General features: G+C 38.8%; 2 protein-coding genes across 3 annotated transcripts; one reads left to right on the top strand and one right to left on the bottom strand.

The window, feature by feature from the left end:
- Window positions 1-3,357: 3,357 nt before the first annotated feature.
- Window positions 3,358-6,492, bottom strand: mboat4 (membrane bound O-acyltransferase domain containing 4). Of its 2 annotated transcripts, none has more exons than XM_057351287.1 (3): window positions 6,176-6,492; window positions 4,503-4,727; window positions 3,358-4,428 (listed from the first exon to the last, which is right to left on the bottom strand). In XM_057351287.1, the coding sequence occupies exons 2-3, from the start codon at window positions 4,679-4,681 to the stop codon at window positions 3,513-3,515; spliced, it is 1,095 nt and encodes a 364-aa protein (XP_057207270.1). In that variant the 5' UTR covers window positions 4,682-4,727; window positions 6,176-6,492; the 3' UTR covers window positions 3,358-3,512. The 2 variants fall into 2 exon arrangements, with proteins under 2 accessions (XP_057207270.1, XP_057207277.1); XM_057351294.1 differs by lacking the exon at window positions 6,176-6,492 and adding an exon at window positions 4,814-5,269.
- A 144-nt stretch (window positions 6,493-6,636) lies between these two features.
- On the top strand, window positions 6,637-19,695 carry gldc (glycine dehydrogenase (decarboxylating)). Its single transcript, XM_057351187.1, has 25 exons — window positions 6,637-7,007; window positions 7,215-7,293; window positions 9,283-9,418; window positions 9,824-9,988; window positions 10,159-10,236; window positions 10,331-10,478; window positions 11,472-11,668; window positions 11,768-11,864; window positions 11,938-12,043; window positions 12,125-12,264; window positions 12,386-12,466; window positions 12,557-12,654; window positions 13,987-14,071; window positions 14,151-14,192; window positions 14,278-14,420; window positions 15,863-15,938; window positions 16,576-16,701; window positions 17,073-17,222; window positions 17,317-17,429; window positions 17,526-17,667; window positions 17,755-17,866; window positions 18,530-18,625; window positions 18,706-18,878; window positions 19,391-19,471; window positions 19,558-19,695. Exons 1-25 carry the CDS (start codon window positions 6,747-6,749, stop codon window positions 19,693-19,695), a joined length of 3,063 nt encoding a protein of 1,020 aa, XP_057207170.1. The 5' UTR covers window positions 6,637-6,746.
- Window positions 19,696-20,037: the final 342 nt, after the last annotated feature.

Here is a 20,037-nt window from a genome sequence, read left to right on the forward strand (position 1 = left end):
TTGCTATGGATAAAAGTCAAACATGTATCAATGCAACTTTCATGCAGAAAAATCACTAAAAACCGAGTCGCGTCTCAGAAAGAGCATAAAATACTATACTGACATCTTACTAAAAAATTGACATAAAAACCAGGCCCAGAAGGGTGGATGAGCAGATATCCTGGGTGGGCATTTACCCCAACCACACACAGTATAGCTGCAGACAAAATTAAGAGTCCATTTATTTCCTTTGTTTTGGTAAAATTATCATTTTTGTTTATTTCTGTGAACTTCTGACAACATTTCTCCCAAATTTCATATAATTTCTTTTTATTTATTTGGAGAAAATTAACTGGAGAAAACAGGTCAAAACAACAGAAAACATGATCTGTATTTTTAAAACAGAAACACCGCAAAAAACAAGTTCATATTTAGTTTTAAGCAACACAAAACTAAAGTTTGTACACGTTAGAAAAAGTAAAAAAAGAGTTTTATGAAATAACCCAGATTTTTTAAAATTAGTTTATTATCATGCTCTCAGTCACTCTTGAGGTTTGCTTTTGTTGGAATTCAACAAACACTGCAGTATATGACACCAATACATGCAGGATTTAAATGATTTATGATGTTATAAATATAAAAAACAGGCATTCATTACAGAAGACTGCGAGTTTAAAACAAAAAATAATTATTGTTGATTATTGCCTTTTATATGTTATATAGTAATTTAACATTGATGTTTTACACCGTAAATAAAGCGGTTATGTAAACTGGACATCTCTGTTACAAACTTAAGCCAGAGCAGTGAAGTGAAGAGTGACGTTGCTTTCAGCCAATAGAAAATACAACAATTTCTGGTGTTATTTTTTTATTCTCATTGTGTGGGCAAGACAGACGTTTAGGTGGGTTCAGCCCACCCCTGCCCATGCCTTCAGCTGGCCCTGGTATAAACACAAAATGATGTCAAAATTCTTTTTTCAAGTATCCTTGTAAAAGTAGTGCGTTTTGTGAACGTAAACAGTTGTGAAACAAGAACGAGAGAATGAGATGGGGTGGAAGGGGTGACAACATTGCAAATGCATCCAGTTTGTTGTACATTATTTGTATATTAAAACCAATGCATAATTCATTATTTATTATTAAGAACAGCAACTGGTTATTATTAACAGTTTCAATAAATTTCATGAGACTAACTGAATGAAACATGATGAATGAAATTTATTCCGTTTCTGGCACTGGCAAGGGTGGCACGCAAGGTAATGTTCATGGCTTCTTCCTATAGAAACTAGTGTCAAATTCCCAATAGCACCACCTGCTGTTTTGTAGGAGGAAGTTGCGCATGCATTTGTGAGAAAATCTGCACGGTCACATTTGTAAGAAAATCAAGCTGAGAGAATCTCCAGAAAAAGGTGAGACTTAAACACCGTACATTTATATGTTACACTTTTGCATTTTCTCTCGAATTGCATTATGTATTTGTAAAACGCTTTCTGTTTGTTTCAGAGTTTAGTTTCTTTTGCAAAAAAAAGGTTGCGTTTGTTTGCAAAACGCTGGATTTGTTTGTTAAGTTTAGGCATAATTTTCGCTCCATACATCCCTTCTTCATTTCTTGGGTATAATTGCTTTAGGTTTGTGCATTTTAATTCACAGAAATCCTACAAAGTTTGTCGTCTCCCAAAAACCGTCTCCTCTTTTTTGTCACATCCATAACGCATGTTTATTTTCCTTTTTTTTAATTCCCTTTGAGAAAACTCATACATAGACTTAACGGATATTTTTCTGATGTTTAGACTCTATCAACAAGGGTTTAGTATAATATAAACAGACGGTTCAGTATATTGGTAACAAACGCATTCTCTGAGCGTTTTTATGTCACGTTCATAACGCTGGAATTGCCCTTGTGTTTATGGTTTTAACTGACATCATGTAGCATTCACCTGGCCACCGGGGGACAGTATGACACCAGTAACAGTGGTTCTTGTCGTATAAATAGTGGAACACCAGCCACATTTTACTTAGTCTACTTTTATTTTCCACTTGTGGGAGTATTAGTAAAGTCATGTTGGAAATTGTGCTGCGACCAAAAATATGATTAAACGACTAGTTCCTTGATAATGATTGGCTGAGCCGCGTTGGAAGCTGTTAAGCTGCCGTCATATGAACCTGGAAAACTCGCACCATCCAGCGCGTTCGTTATGTTGTCGTGAAGTAAACTTAACAAAATGTAACATAAATACCTTATGCTACATTCATTTTATAATACACCTATATAAGTGTCCAGACAGGTCCCCCTTTACAAAAGACATCCATTTTTTTCATTAGCCCACTTTACTTTTTCCTAACACGTGTAGGCTACACGAAAAAATGTTTGCATACATCGCGCATATAGGCCTAATTATTAAAATATCGCATGCAGAATTTGAATAATCATAAATTACCACACATTACCATCACTCCATCATTTTGTTCTACTCGCCCCCGAGAACGTCACATTTCGGCAACGTCACCATTCCGAGTGGTGAACGCGACTTCATTTGAGCGTTTACGTGCATGGAACTCGTAAATACGATATTTCAGACGCCACTTGAAGGTAGCATCAGAAACAAACAAATTTGACCGCATTACATTAGTATCACTGCCCCACTTTGGTTGAGGAATATGTTTTTATCAATATCATTACATTTGATTTCGTGTGGTCATTTTCAAACATTGCCATATATATGGAATATCGTATTTTTATAAAAACGAGAAGCTTGCTCACAGTGCATTTAAAACAGATGTTAATTGACTGTAAACCACACTGTCTTTTGCTTTATAATGTTTTATATTTTAGCCTTCAATTCTAGTTTTTTACGCAAAAAAAATCAGTCAGCATGTTCAAACATTTTTATTGGTAGCGTATATGTGTTTCATTCAACATATTTAACAAGAAAATGTGTCTGTGTCTGACTAAAGTGGAAAAAATAAGCTATAGTTTGCTGTGTTATTTGTCATTTGTCTGTCATTGGAAATCATTGGTGTCATGATCTGACATCAGCAATGCAGACAATAAGCTACTTGAACTGCATAATTCTAGATTAATTTAGACATTTGTCAATAAAATCTAAATGATCTTCACTATATGAATATTGTTGGCTTTTTATGAAAACTGCATGTGATGTTCTACAAAGTAAGAATTAAAGCATTTACTAAATTAACACGTCCTCAAAATGAGTTTTGTGGTGTATTCAAGTGTGCTATTACTTCTTTTCAACTAAAAGACAAGAATGCATACTTTCGTCTATTTTGATGTAGTTCTCAGAATTTTCCCTAAAAGTATAGGCCTACTTTTATCAACTAAAAAGTTATTGAAATATTCCCCTTCAAGTATAGGCGGGTACTAATACTTACTACATAAAATGCTTTCTTGAACTTTTTCTCAGGTATATTTATTTTTACTAAAGGATATAAATGTTGTGATTTATTAATCACGGATACAACAAAATTGATGTTGGATTTGTTTGTTGGTTAGTTATTACATTCCAAATACATTCTCACAGGATTATAATGGAGAGAACACTCAGGAGTGGAAAGACGGCGAAATATGAAGAACAAAGCAGTCTGACAGACGCTAAACTCTGTAGCTCAACACAAACAACAACACATGTAGTGGTCAGCTGAGTAAAAGTCCAGTTTAGACACACATACAGCCTTTTCCTCCACAGGGATGTGAGCTTGGGTTTTAGAAAGCGATGTAACTTGTAGTCTCCTTCCACAGTGGCGGCCCACATGAGAAAGCCCAGAATCTGTCCTGGATGAAGGCCGTGCCACCAAGCTGAGAACCCGAAGGTCATGAACAACGGAGATCTATCGAATCTTTGAAAGATCATCCTCCGAAGCCACTCCGCTGTGGTTCTGTTCCACTCCCGAGCAAACACCGAAGGACGGCTTGACATTTCCGTCACCCATGGGTTGCCATCAGACAACCCGTCCCATGATGCTTTTCCAGTCCGATTGTTTCCACGGAGACCCATGCCGGCAGCGTTGTTAACACACTCGCTTACCTTCCAGTGTGCATAATAGTTCATTTTTAGTAGCAGGGCTAAGATCCAAATCCCTAATATGTCTTGAAAAGCACAGCGGTTTACTTTCAAAGTATTAGGAGACTTCATGAGCAAATTTAGAAAATATTTCATCAAAAGCAAAAGTAAAACTTGCAATGTTTTTGATGCAAGATTACCCACACAGGTGGCCAACGGTGGAGTCCGGCTCATTTGTCTAACAGACCCCGCAAACGTGTCGAAACTGCAAAGTGGTCCTCCGAGGAGAGACGGGAAACAAAACAAGTAACTCAGAAATGAAATGGTGTTTTTCTGAAATCCTCTCAAGACTGTTCTTTCCTGAAGATCCAGAGACAGAGAAGAAACACGTTGGGTCATCAACATCAGAGCTGACGTGGCCAGCAAAAGCCTGCAGGATAAAGCATACGAATATTACGCTGTGATATTTTTATGTAGTTTTTAAAAATCATTTTCATAAGATACCTCGAGTCCGGTGTCTCCTGAAGCCAATATAGTTGGAACTGGATGTAGCAATGCCAGAACGTTTGCCAGCACATCTGTAGTCCGAAAGTCCATCGATGGATGTGCACTGGCTCCAGAAAGTGGCTGAGAGAAAGGGAAAGACAAACACTGAAGAACAGAAGAACGCTGTATGGACCCATCGTTGCGATAGCCAGGACGAAGCCTCCCAGCGTCAAACAGGCGTGCCTTTCGGAAAAGATGAATGTTATAAAATTATATTTCACAAAGGACCCCAAAAAATGATATAGATACACTTTTTGGGTATACCGTACCTGCTGACTATTGAGAGATATCCCTGTCTAGCTAAATAATACAACAGTAGAGCAAAAGGAATGTTCAGGAACTGGTAAAACAGTTGTGGGTTTCCATTAAAAAGTATCCAGAAGAGATCCATCATCACACCAATGGTCATTTGTCTGAGATTGTTGTGCGTGAAAGAGGGATTCAGAGGTCTATTATTTTCATCTCTTATCAGCTGATGTTGTGACTGCGCGGGGTCTCTGGTCCATTTGTTTGATCTTTGCCAAAAATATCCCTTTGGTTCCAGTCATGCATGGAGATACAGACACTCGGGAAGTCAAAGTCGTGTACTTCGTTCCTAAATGGAAGCTGACAGTGGCAACCAAATCACGGGTAAACACGACTATCTTCTTGGTGAAGTAAGGATAAATAAACCATATTCACTTGTGTGGTTTATGATTCAATTGTAAAATGGCTTGAAATGATCATTATGTGCTTTATATTTTCATGCACTTTGCACAAAACATATTTCTACATCAGGGGTTTTCAAATTTGATGTTCTCAAGGACCCCCAAACACGATTCATCTTTTCTGCGGAACCCCCTTCTTACAATGCGTATTCATCTATATATTTTTATATTTCCATGTTTACAGATGGATGGGGGGGGGATGGAGTTCCACTTCAAATGTAGAGACTCTATCTTTTATCCATGTAATAGCCTATAAAGTTCTGCATACATAAAGACAGTGGGATTTTCTGCATCTCTGGTTTAAACTGTGGTGAGAAAAACTCACTAAGAAGATGCTAAACAAATATAAATTCCGCAAAGTAGCATGAAAAAAAGAAATGCAGTAATAAATATGTAAACTTAGAGAAGAATCTGTAATGTTTAGTATAGACTTCTGAAATCTTTACCTGGTCTTTTTTTCTGGGGACCCCTTTAACCTTCTGGGGACCCCAGACTTAATTTTGAAAACCACATTTTGCAAGAACACAACTGAGCAACTGAGATCATGATCATTTTAGAAATAGCAGTGGTCCATCTAAAAAAGTATTTATATTATGTTCATTCTAAATTAAACAAATATAGAGCAAAAATGTTATTTTTTCTACACACTCCACGGGTTGAAAAAATACAGCTTTTTTTTTTAGTGTGCATCTTCAACTTTATTACTTGAAAAAATAGCGTTGTATACTTGGGTTTATTGTTGACTCAAAACACGTTAAATATTCCCTGATGGGATTAAAAGCGTCTTGTAAATGAATAAGGTAAACATTTATTAAGTTATGTAACTAAAAAATGTTGAATAAAAAATAAGCACTTGTAATATGGAATATGGCAATGTATTTACATTGATGCATTTGGCAGATGTTAATATCCAAAGCAACTTACAGTGCATTCAAGGTACACGTTTGATGTTTCCTGGGATTGAACTCTTGATCTTCGTGCTGCTAGCAATGCTCTACCAATTGAGCTACAGTAACCTTGTGCGCCGCTCACAAACCATTGGTTGTTGTCATGTTGTTTAAATTGCTGGTGACCAGAAAAGCCAGGATCAAGTTCAAACAATTGTGACACTCAAGTCGAACTGGAATAAATATGGACCCGGACTGAAACATGGGCCATCACTTAACTCCACATTCACTGTGTGGTTGCTCCACGTTTGTCTCTCTATTCCCATGGGCATTCAGCTATAAAACGTGTAAAGGCAAAGGCGTTTTATACTGATCGGATAGCGAGCGAATGAGTAATGAAGAGAGAGAAAGTGACAGGGGTGCGAGAGTGGGGTTTGTCCCTGCGTCAGAGAGATTTCCCTTATCGATTGGCTGCTCCTTGTGCAACGAGGAGGCGTATAAAATAGTCACTTTTAAGGAATTTCACAGACATTTAGTGGCTCGCACGGCGTGGAGGTTGGCTCGAACGATTCTTCGATACAATTTTTGTCAAATCTAAAGTGAAGAATATGCAGAGCTGCGCAAAATCCTGGGGCGTTATCATCAGCAGGTCGATGAGCGCCCGCGTGCCTTATAGGAATCTCTGCAAAGGTGATCGTTTTAGGAAACTTCGGGCTTTCAATCCAAACGTTCGCACCCTGAGCACCTCGCAAGTTTTGTCGTCTAGGAAAATTGAGAGGATACTGCCGAGACACGATGATTTCTCCGAGAGACATATCGGACCCGGTGACAAGGAGAAAAGAGAGATGCTCAATACTCTTGGACTTGAGGTAACAAAGTGCATTTGTCGGAATTAAACGATGAACTCGTGTGCAACATCTCTGTTTTGACCAATTTGAACTCGTGCGTTACATGTGTTTAAATAAAATACCGAATGGCACGCGTTTTTTCGATTAGAAATCTTGACTTTCAAGCGCACACTTTTCACTCGCATATACATCAAAAATGTATGTTTGATGTTGTTCCCTTCATTGCAGTCCATCTCTCATCTCATTGAAAACACGGTTCCCGCATTCATCCGCCTGGGAAGAAGTTTGAAAATGGACGATCCCGTGTGTAAGTTTTGCCTCTCGCTCTCTTCAGTGGCCGAGAGGAAACACGTGTCGTTTGTTGATGTGATTTCATCGTGTATTTGCGCACAGTCTACGAAGCAAATCGGCAACAGATAAACAGTATCATTTGCTTAGATTTTCTTGCAACAATGTTTTAAAACGAGCATCCGTTTAGAGGCGCTTTCCAAACCGGGCTTTTCGCACCGCGCCGTAATGCATAATTCAACACATTTCCATCAAATATTTCGTTTTATTCAAAAACGAAATCGGGAATTTTCCCGATCGACAAACCAGACTCGACAAAGGAGAGCATCGGAGGGCTGAATGTAGGTTACACGCTCTTTGTGTGCCAATGGAGTGTTTTGTGGCGTTAAGTCTTCCTTTGAACATATTAGGAGTTGTTTTTGCGGATCTCCTGACGCCCACAGCCGATGACAATCCGAGTGTAAAGTTCAGCGTCACACGGCCAGTTTGATCTGGTTAGCGGTAGCATCTAATCACATACGGCTTTGCGTAATATCTTAACGCTTCGTTGCGTTCACATTGGACAGCGCTTCGAGTTCACGTTGCTTTTATAACGCCTGATAACTGTTTGATGCGCATTTGCTCAAATGGAAAATGTAGCGTTTGAGCCGTGCATACCAGATGTCTGTGAAGTGATGATCCAACTTAAAACACTAAATTAACCTTGATTATCTTTTCTAATAAAATCGACGCCCGAATAATTATTCTGTGCTTTACATTTCAATGCGTTGAGAGCTGCGCAGCTTTCAGCTTATTCAGTTTTAACCATCAAACCGTTGCCATGAACGACACAAACGGATGTGTGAGGTTGTAGTGTCGTGTTGAAACGCACACAGCATCGGGTCTGATTTATGGCACGAGTGTGTAGAATAAAGCGAGTTCTGAAGCAGACTGGACTGGATTCTGCTGGTTCAGCTGCACACAGCTTCTTTGCTCGGCAAATCGTCTGAGAAAATCACATCCACACAAAACGCTGTGCAAACTTTCACTACTTTCTCTTATTTGATCATACTAACCGTTATTGATAGATATAGAACAAATATAAATAAAACGTCAAACTAAATGTAATAAATATGGCTGAATACTTATGTGTTTTACTCAAAAATGCAATGTAAGCCTGAAGAAATGATTGTATAGACATGTTAGTCTGAGGTGGTCCGGCCCCGTAACAGTTTTTAATACAGCATTATCTCTGCCCTGTTCGCTGGCTGTGTTGCTAAGCTGCAGGACGATGCCTGGGGAATGTTGTGCTCTCAAGCAACTGCCAGCCTTTAAACTCATCACCTAGTCATCAGTAAATGCCTTGTATTTACTGCGTTTTACCTTTTCTCTATTACAATTTAATTTACAAACACACTCTGTATCTCTTAAATGGGAAACCAGTGCACGGTTTAATTATTTGGTGTAGTTTTGTAGGTCACGTCAGTAAGAACGTGTGTATGGTGTGTTTGCCTTTTGATGTTTCAATGGGGTATTTGTTGGAATTATTTCTGTAAAAGTAACTGATCAATTGATGAACGCGTGTATTGTCATTGTATAGCACTGCATACCGCAAAATTAGGAGCGCAGTGCCTGTTAGTGTAAAAGACAAACATATAATAAAAAAATAATAATAATAATAGAAAAATAAATGCAAATTAGAAATGCAAATAACATTGTTTTTATGTTTTCCATCGCCCACCATTGAGTCTTGTGAGAAACCTTCCTATCAAATCTAAGTCACAGTGGCAGTCGCTTGTTAAAATGAAAGAAACGCCGCACAACAAAAATAGGTCAGATCTGAATGATCTGTTTTACTCTCGAATCAGTTTTTTATAACTGTATTCAGAACTCCTCACGCAAGGTTTTCGTCACGTGTGAGCACTGTTTCGCTAATCTCAGATAAGAGATGTTTTGACATGCTGAGAGGTTTTAATCCGTGACCTCAGAGATGCAAATGTAATGTTATCTGTGTGTTTCATCACTGCAGGTGAGAATGAGATTCTTGAGACCCTGCAGAAGATTGCCTCCAGGAATAAGATGTGGAGATCTTATATCGGAATGGGCTATTATAACTGCTCCGTTCCACAGGTCATACAAAGAAACCTACTGGAGAATTCTGGGTGGTATGTGTTTCCTAGACCAAAAAAGTATTTCTGACGCGACCCTTTTAGTTAGTTTGTGCATGGACAGTATATACCCAATCCACACGCTAATAGAAGTTAGATGGTTTTTGTTAAAGGGAGTAGCATGCGCCCGGCATTAGATAAGCTTGTAGTGTAACGGAATAGTTCTCCCACCCAAAATGTGCTCGCCCTCATGCCATCTTGGTTTATAAACGTACCAGCATGTTGAAGCTCCAAAAATCGCAAGCATCCATCAAAACTCCAGCCGGTTACCAAAAGTAAAACCATATCTGTGTGTGGGAAGCCTTCAATATTTTGAGATTATTTAGCAATACCCAAGCCTAAGAAGAATCGGCGCATTATAGAACAAAAATGTACAAAGCACATTTTTTGTATCATTTATAGGGTGACGCAGTACACGCCCTACCAGCCTGAGGTGTCTCAAGGACGTCTCGAGAGTTTGCTTAATTATCAGACTATGGTCTGTGACATCACAGGAATGGCGGTGGCTAATGCGTCATTGCTGGATGAAGGAACTGCAGCTGCAGAGGCCATGCAACTCTGCAACAGGTTAGCTGACCAAAAGCTGAAGTGATGTTGCGCAATTTAACGTCGTAATTTTGTTTCTGCTCTAATCCAAGTTAGACCAGCTCATCCGGGTGCAGGGAGCCACTCCGGGGCTGGGTTTGAACACTTCTGAGTTAACGTGACAATTAACACTCATCTGTTTCTTTTCAAAGGCAAAACAAAAGAAGAACGTTCTACATTGACCCGCGCTGTCATCCACAGACTATTGCAGTTGTGCAAACCAGAGCCAAGTAGGGAAATTAGGATTTTATTTCCCAGTTCACCAATATATGGAAAAATATTTTTTAATATGCTTGTTACAGTATGAATATTTGTGTTGTTTAGTTACATCGGTGTGAAGACGGTTCTCAAGCTTCCTCATGAGATGGACTTCAGTGGAAATGATGTTAGCGGTGTGCTCTTCCAGTATCCCGATACTGAGGGCCGAGTGGAAGATTTCACCGCACTGGTTGACCGGGCTCACAAGGGCGGTGTATGTACCTCCCAGCTATCTTTCTTACTATTAAACGGAGATTAACATATTAACTCGCTCTCCTTGCTGCCGCGTGGGCGTGCTTTTCCGGGAGAATTGTCCAATAAGGGACTAAGAAAAATAGTTACGAAACAGTTTTATATGTTCGAAAAAAACTTTCCGAAACCTGTACGATCGCTGGCGGAGTGTATCGAGCACAGAAATACTACGTAATACGCCCAACTCGTTTTTTGACAAGTTGACCATGTTAAGCATGAGAAGACAGCACGTTTAACAGTGTAAAGAAATCAGAATGCATGACACACCGTTGCAGCACCGCTTTAAAGAATTCTCATAATGCAGTTTTCCAGAATACAACAAAGCGACAAAATGTATGATTTATTCCATACATAGGACAGTCACGATATCAGATTTCGCTACGCGGTTATCGTGGCAAGAATCGTTCGCAATAGCAATATTATCACGACATCCGTTTTAAAAAGATATAAACAATTCTATTGGTCGAATTCATCTTTCATTTTATTTGAAATGTTATTTATTTAGGGCTTTCGCAATGCAAGAGTTTCAATACGCGGTTATCGCGGTAAAGTAACTCACAGTAACAATATTACCGTGATATATATTTAATTTGTTTTGAAAAGAAATAAAAAATACTATTAGTCAAATTCATCTAGAATTTTTTTTTGTTTTCTCTTTTTTGGCCAATGAATTGCTCTCAAAATACAGGTTTGTAACCATTGTGACTCGAACTTATCCGAGTCAAACTTCATTACGATATTATCATGTGTGTAAAATTAACGCCATGTTTTTTTAAATCACAATTATTGTCAATAACGGTGTATTGTGACACCTCTATCCATACATATTTTTCATTGAAGAAAAAAGTCAATGTAAGTGATGACAGAATTTTTGGGTGTGAATTCCTCCACCAAAATTCATTATACCATTGAATGCAAACAACAACTACACTGAGACTCCTTGTTTGTTTTTAAGGCCCTGGCCTGCTGTGCCACAGACCTGCTGGCGCTTTGTGTGCTTCGTCCTCCGAGTGAGTTTGGAGTAGACATCGCCCTGGGCAGCTCTCAGCGTTTCGGCGTTCCTCTCTGCTATGGTGGACCTCACGCTGCCTTCTTTGGCGTCAAAGAAAATCTCATCAGGATGATGCCAGGAAGGATGGTTGGAGTGACCAGGTGGGTTTTATTTTGTATTATACACTGTATTATAACACAACTCGCTCGTTTTGTCACCGGTGTTACATGGCCTCTCTGATCCTTCTTGCGGCTTTATAGAGATGCTGCTGGAAAAGAGGTTTATCGTCTGGCTCTCCAGACCAGAGAGCAGCACATCCGTAGGGACAAAGCCACCAGCAACATCTGCACTGCTCAGGTAGAGCGAAACAATTTCTATCAAACTATTCTGTTGTGACGCGTGCTCAGTTTCAAAATTTTGTTTACTTAAGGCTCTTCTTGCGAACATGGCAGCCATGTATGCATTGTATCACGGCCCTCAAGGCTTAAAGCACATCGCAGAGAGGACCCACAATGCAACCTTGATTCTAGCCGAAGGCAAGTACCTCACCCGAGTCTTCATATTTAAGATTTACATTACTGTTCAAAGGTTTTAAGTGTTGTTTTGGTTAAAAATAGGTTTGAAAAGAGCCGGACACAAACTCCAGCACGAGAACTACTTTGACACGCTTAAGATCAACTGTGGCGTGGCTGGGAAGGACATTTTAGAAAAAGCCACGCAGAGAGAGGTCAACCTGCGCATCTATGGTGATGGAGTGGTGAGTACCGACCCTCATGTGGTTCAACACCTGTATGTGACTCTTTCTTCTGCGGAACGCAAAACAATTGGTTGCGAAATAAGGTTTTGGTAATGATGCTAATGGTTTGTGTGATTTTTAGCTCGGAGTGTCTCTGGATGAAACGGTCACAGAGAGAGACTTGGACGATCTGCTGTGGATCTTTGGATGTGAATCTTCAGCTGTGAGTTCTGTACACCGAATCAAGACTGATTCAGACAAATGTTTTCGATGATTAACATCCTTCTTATGATTCAACTTTGTCATTTTTCAGGAGCTTATCGCTGAGAAAATGAGTGAGAGAAACAAGGGGTTGTTGGCAAGCCCTTTCAAGAGAACCAGCAAGTTTCTCACCCATCCAGTGTTTAACAGGTTGGTTTGGTCAGTTCTAGAAACTGTTTTAACAGATGTGTTTAAAGACTTCGTTCATCCAAAAACGAAGATTTGTCCTTCAAACTCCTGACGGCTGTTTGTTGTTGTTGTTTTGAGTTTTTGTTTTTAATGGGAGTGGATTGTGCTGACTCTGTGTTGACCCAAAAATGAAAATTCTGTCTTCATTTACTCACTCTCTTGTCATTTCAAACCTTTAGGACTTTTTCTTCCGCGGAACACAAAAGAAGATATTTTGAAGAAAGTTGGTAACTGAACAGAACTTCTATTGTATGGACACAAAACCAATGCAAGTGAATGGGTGCCGGTTAAGAACATTCTTCAAAATATCTTCTTTTGTGTTCTGTGGAAGAAAGAAAGTCATACAGGTTTAAAATGAAAAGAGGGTGATTAAATGATGACAGATTTTTTTATTTTTGGGTGAACTATCACTTTAAAGGGATGGTACACCCAGAAGATGGGTAGTTGACGAATAAATCATACATGTGTCCTATGGTAAAATGATGGCAAAATTTAGAAAACAGACTGTTAATATTACATTGTTTTTTATTATTTATATTTATCATATAAAATAACATTTGTTAATAACATGTTAGTTTTTTCAAAATGTTTGCTGTCACACCATAGGACAAATTTGCATATTAGTCTGTCAACTACCCAAATAGAATTTCTGTCATTTATTTACCCTTATTTCATTTAAAACTTGCATATGACTCTTTCATCTGTGGAACACAAAAGAAGATATTTTGAGAAATGTCTCAATGGTTTTGTGTCTATACAATGGGGGTCAATGTTGTTTGGTTACCAGCATTCTTCAAAATATCATCGTTTGTGTTCTGCTGAAGAAATAAAATGACGTGATGATGAGTAAATGATGAAGAACTTTCATTTTTGGGTAAGCTATCCCCTTAAAACATGTCATTAAATGGTTCAATGCAAGTCGTGCCGTAAATGTGTCCTAAGGCATAGGAACGGGTTTCGTAAAAAACGGCCAGACCTTTTCACCAGTTGGATTCTATTTTAAACCAAACCGGTTTTGTATGCCACAAGTCACGTGGAGTTGTTTACTGACGCTTATGCGTCCTTTTGAAGATTAAAGGCCATCACAATCCACTCCCATTATAAACAAAACACAAAACAACCCTTTTTTTATGCGTTTTGGTTTAAAAAAACGAAGCTATGAGGGGTTTAAATGAAATGTGGATGAGGAAATATTGACACTGCCTGAACTTCCTGTGATCAGAAAGCAATAGATAGATTTGTCACATATTGACGTGTTGAATATTGAATCTGAACTATTTGAATTCTTTTCAGTTATCACTCGGAGACTAATATTGTACGCTACATGAAGCGCCTGGAAAACAAGGATATTTCCCTCGTCCACAGTATGATTCCATTGGTGAGTAATGTTAGCGTTTCATCAGTATTTTGTAATGGTATTGATAAACGTTGCAGTAAATCTTCGCTGTTGAATTTAGGGCTCCTGCACGATGAAGCTGAACAGTTCATCCGAGCTCATGGTGAGTCTTTAGATCGACTTGTCATCATATCAACTCTGCCATGAACCGGTCTGATCTTCTCACTTTTTCTTGACCTCTTCAACAGCCAATAACCTGGAGAGAGTTTGCTAACATCCACCCGTTCGTCCCGCTGGAGCAGGCTGAAGGTTATCAGCAGCTCTTCCGACAGCTTGAGAGAGACCTTTGTGAGATCACAGGATATGATAATATCTCATTTCAACCAAATAGGCAAGTTCTACTGAAATACCATATCCATAAGCTGTATAATATACATACTACCGGTCAAAAGATTGCTTTTTCCACATTTTGGAATACAAAATTTGTGAAAAGTATCAAAGGACTTCCCAACTATTCTGGCCCCTTATTTGCTGCTTCTATTTTTCTGTCATTTTTGTTTTATAGTGAAAAAAAACTATCCTAGCTAACAAAAATATGTTCCAAATACGTTTTGATAACATTCCCATTAAGTCATAAAACACTGAAACCGAAAAAGTTCTGAATGTTATAGGAATGTAAGAATAACGTTTTCCTAAACAATGTTTTGCGATGACATAAAATGTTGATAAAATGCTCCGTTCACAATGATCCAACAAACTTTTGTTGTTGGTATTGGAGTTTGTTGGCATTTGAAAACACTGAAAACAAAAAGGTTTTGAATGTTTTAGGAATGTAAGAATACGTCATCGCTTAACATTCGAAAAACGTTAATGTTGAAAAAATGCTCTGTTATGGCTAATTTACGCTGATGCAACAAACGTTTGTTGGTGTTGGCATTTAAAAACACTGAAACCAAAAAGGTTTTGAATGTTGTAGGAATGTAAGAATAACGTTTTTAAAACGTTTAGCGATGACGCAATGTTGAAAAGAATGCTCTGTTATGGCTAATTTACGCTGATGCAACAAACATTTGTTGGTGTTGGCATTTAAAAACACTGAAACCAAAAAGGTTTTGAATGTTGTAGGAATGTAAGAATAACGTTTTTAAAACGTTTAGCGATGACGCAATGTTGAAAAGAATGCTCTGTTATGGCTAATTTACGCTGATGCAACAAACATTTGTTGGTGTTGGCATTTAAAAACACTGAAACCAAAAAGGTTTTGAATGTTGTAGGAATGTAAGAATAACGTTTTTAAAACGTTTAGCGATGACGTAATGTTGAAAAAATGCTCTGTTATGGCTAATTTACGCTGATCCAAAACGTTTGTTGCTTAATGTTACTGCAAGAATATTTTGTATCACTATTAAGAACTGTTTGAGAGCATTAGCATTAGTTCCGAGAAGGTTCCATGTTAGCTGAGCTTTTAAACGTAGACTTTCATATGAAGTCTAAGATCATGAGACACATTTCAGTCATGTGACTCAAAACATGTGACCGGTGGTGCATATTTGATTATAGCCATGAAGGTTTTACTTAGTTTCTCGGTCTTAATTGCATACTTGTCCTAAATATTAAACATGATAGATGGTTCACAACGCAAAGCCAACCACACCATTTATTTTCATTCAGGTTGTGATATGTCTGGGGGTGTGTTCGCATCAGTGCATTCTGCTTGGTCGACACTTTAACAGGAATATTAGCATACTGTACTCAAAGCTTATCTTTGACCTCTGGTTTACCGAGGTTGAACTGTTACATGTACATGACGATATTGATTTCTTCGTCTCGCAGTGGCGCGCAGGGGGAATATGCGGGCCTGGCTGCTATCAAAGCCTATCTGAATTCCAAAGGAGAATCGCACAGAACGGTGAGTAGAAAGCGAAACGCTCTGTTCACAAAGTCTAACCCTTGATATAGAATTCAAGGTCCGAAGCATCTAATCTATGAAAAGATCTAAAGTGTCACCCCTCAGATGATTCAATAAAAAATATCCTGATATCATCTTCGTTCGGATTCATTCCAATTTTATGACCTATACATGGCTGCAAGTTCACGATATGTAAAAATTCCGAGATTTTTCACCGTCTTTGAAAAGTGGAAAATGGTCAAAGTGAGGCGATAGAAAGCAATAAAACTAAAGACTGCTTAGTCAAGTCATGACCGCGTTTTCTAATCTGGCATTTGTTTTTATCAACTCCCTTATAAGTAGATCTTAGATAGCAGATGCGACTCTTAACACAGCCAAGGTTCAAACTGCCATGGTTGAGTAAATAAGCCCAGAAAACGATGGCTTCAGATCCTGTGGAAGACACCATATTTGGGATTTTTGAGAAACACGCCGTCCTTGATCGCCAAAAATGACACAATTGTAAGCGTGTAGGCCACTGTGTTCCATGTCAGAATGTTCCGCATGCATTCGTCTCGTTTCATTTGACCTAGACGATAAAAAGTCAAAGGTTTCGGGAGTATTTACGAGCTTTTTGAATGTGTACGAATCTGTCCAGGTGTGTCTGATTCCTAAGTCCGCTCATGGGACGAACCCGGCCAGCGCTCAGATGGCTGGCATGAAGGTTCAGGTGGTGGAAGTGGATAAAGATGGCAGCATTGATGTGGCTCACCTGAAAGCCATGGTACGTACCGTTCTCTCATACACGATGATGTCATGCGCAGGTTGACCTTTAGTCAATAGTTAACAGAATATTTTGAGCTTAAACTGTCAACAGTTTTCTTGTTAATGGTTACATTTAAAGCCGAACTGTACATTTTGGAACGATCTGTATCACTAGTTTTCACTGGTCTGTCAATCACACAGCCCCGCCCCATTTTACTGTATTATCAAACCAATCTTTTAACGCGGGATGTTTGTGGAAATCTGCATATTAATGTGCAATGGGATAAAATTGGCCTTAAAAGAGTTTGAACTCTGCCATAATTCCCACGTCTGGTGCCATAATTCCCACGTCTAGTGCCGTGATTCTGACGAGACTTGCGGTTGTCATAGGTGGACAAACATAAGGCAAATCTGGCTGCCATCATGATCACATATCCCTCCACAAACGGTGTGTTCGAGGAAAACGTCAGTGAAGTTTGTGAGCTCATCCATCAGAACGGGGGGCAGGTGTACCTGGACGGTGCCAACATGAACGCACAGGTAAGATACGTGTAGAGCGCAGTAAATTCATCTGCTTTGGCATTTATATTCGGAGTACTTGAATGTTCATGTCACGTGTCTTTGTTTAAAACAGGTGGGTTTATGCCGACCGGGAGACTACGGCTCTGATGTTTCTCACTTGAATCTCCACAAAACCTTCTGTATTCCTCACGGTGGAGGCGGCCCTGGGATGGGACCGATAGGAGTGTAAGTATATTTAATTTGAGAAATTAAAGTGAGACTGATATCTAATCATCATTGGGAATATTTGATTCGTTAACAAAATGACTTGTTTTTCAACAGGAAACAGCATCTTGCTCCCTTCCTGCCCAGCCACCCAGTGGTGAACATACAGTCTAGTAATGCAGTGAGCTCTCTGGGCACGATTAGCGCCGCTCCCTGGGGCTCCAGTGCCATCCTGCCCATCTCATGGGCTTACATTAAGGTCGGCGCTTCTTTCATGTACGTCGTATTGTATATCTGAATACATACAGTATCTGGATTTATGTCAGGGGTTTTTTGCATTTAACAGATGATGGGTTCAAAGGGTCTCGTGCATGCTACAGAGGTGGCCATCCTTAATGCCAACTATATGGCTAAAAGACTGGAAAACCACTACAAAATTCTTTTCAGGGGCAATAAAGGTAATTTTTATGCAAAAATTGTATGTCACTGTCATGTTGTTTAAAATTGAGTGTTGTTTATGACACTTTCTTCTGTGGAACACAAATGAAGATATTTTAAGAATTGGCTCAGTGGTTTTGTGTCCATACAATGGAAGTCAATGGGGGTCAGTGTTTGTTTGGTTACCAACGTTCACCAAAATATATTCTGTTTTCTGCAAAAGGCGAAGTCATACAGGTTTTGGTTGAATTATCCCTTTAAATTTTGAATCATTCTAATACACAATAATACTTCGTCTCGGTTATGTAAGCCATTGATTCTTCTGCTTTGTATACACAGCCTGATATAGCAACGTTTGCTTAAAGTTTGACCAATAGACTGAAGGGAGTATTTGGGGAAACCCGGTCATTTGTATATTTATTTAAATTGTATATTTATTTAAGGCATGAAGCGGAAGAAAAAATTGGTTAGATGTGGTTTCAAGGGGGAGGGAAGGTTAACGTTTTAATTAAAGATAATGAAATATCAAAAATGACCAGATAAATTATTTGAATAATTGTTATATTTAATGCAATTTAATAGTTAATTTTTTTATTATATTAATAAACACTGTAATATTTTGTAATAGTAAGAATGGTCTGTCTTGTCTTAAAGGTGAATTTGATATTGTATCATATTTGTAGGCTTTGTGGCTCATGAATTTATTTTGGACGTCCGGCCCTTTAAAAAGACTGCAAACATTGAGGCGGTTGATGTCGCAAAAAGGCTTCAAGATTACGGTAAGTGACAGACAGCTGTAAATGAATCTGTTTTTCACGAGTATTACAATGTGCTGATGTTCCAGAATCTTTTCTGTCAGGTTTTCATGCACCTACTATGTCATGGCCCGTGGCTGGAACCTTGATGATCGAGCCCACAGAGTCCGAGGACAAGGCCGAGCTGGACCGGTTCTGTGATTCGCTGTTGGCCATCCGACAGGAAATAGCAGACATTGAAGAGGGCAGAATGGACTCGAGGGTTAATCCTCTAAAGGTGTGTGCTTTACATAATACAAATGAAGCTTTTGATGGCAACTGTACAATAATACACTTACACTGAAAGTCTATGAGGCGTACCAGAATGTTTGTTAAAGGGACAGTTCACCCAAAAATAAGTTACATTTATGTTTATTAATGTTTTTATAAATACTAAACATGTATGTGACTCATTTTTGTCTGTGGAACACAAAAGAAGATATTTTGAGAAATATCTCTGTCGTTTTGTGTTCATACAATGGAAGTCAATGGGGTCCAATGTTGTTTGGTCTTCTTTTGTGTTCTGCAGAAGAAAGTTATTAATTGCTTTGGATAAAACAGTTTGGCAAGTACATAAGTATTATGCAATTAAAATGTACAACTTAATCATTTATAACACGTGATCTGTCTAGGACAATGTAAATATCGTTACAGCGTCACACTGTTTTTGTATAGAATGAACATGAAGCATAGCAAAAAGGGAAATTAAACTGATTCTTCCTTCCGTTTTCTTTCTCTCCATCATCCAAGATGGCTCCTCACTCGCTGGCGTGTATAACCTCCAACACATGGGACCGGCCCTACTCCAGAGAGTATGCTGCATTTCCCACGGTGTGTCCCGTTTTTCCTAAATAATAAATTTCTAAATATTTAAGCTCAAATCTTTTCTAAACCGTAAAATATATCTGTTGTTTTAGCCTTTCGTGAGACCCGAGACCAAGTTCTGGCCCACAATTTCACGGATCGACGACATATACGGAGACCAACATCTCGTCTGCACCTGCCCACCCATGGACGTCTACGAGTCTCCGTATGAAGAGAGGGCTTCCTCGTGACCTCATTACACACATTTTTAACATTTCTTCCAAATGAACCATTCCCATATTGTATTTTCATCATCTCGTCTTTCCTGTCATTACAGTTTGTTTCTTCCTGGTTCTGCGTTTTTTCTTATGCAAACAATGCACATAGCTGGCCTCGTCTCCCTCCTTGTTACTCTACTAAAACAATCCAAATCTGACCTGTATAGGGGTTCCTTTTGTTATTTTTGTATTTTTGTTCACTGTATGAAAATGTTCGGGTCTGTACTGTATGTAGGCATAACTTACTGGCATTGTTATCAATGTTAACCTTAATTTTTATAGATGGTAACGTTTTCTAATTATTTAAGAAATTGT

Source organism: Triplophysa rosa, linkage group LG2 (assembly GCF_024868665.1).
Source record: "Triplophysa rosa linkage group LG2, Trosa_1v2, whole genome shotgun sequence".
Lineage (NCBI taxonomy): Eukaryota > Metazoa > Chordata > Actinopteri > Cypriniformes > Nemacheilidae > Triplophysa > Triplophysa rosa.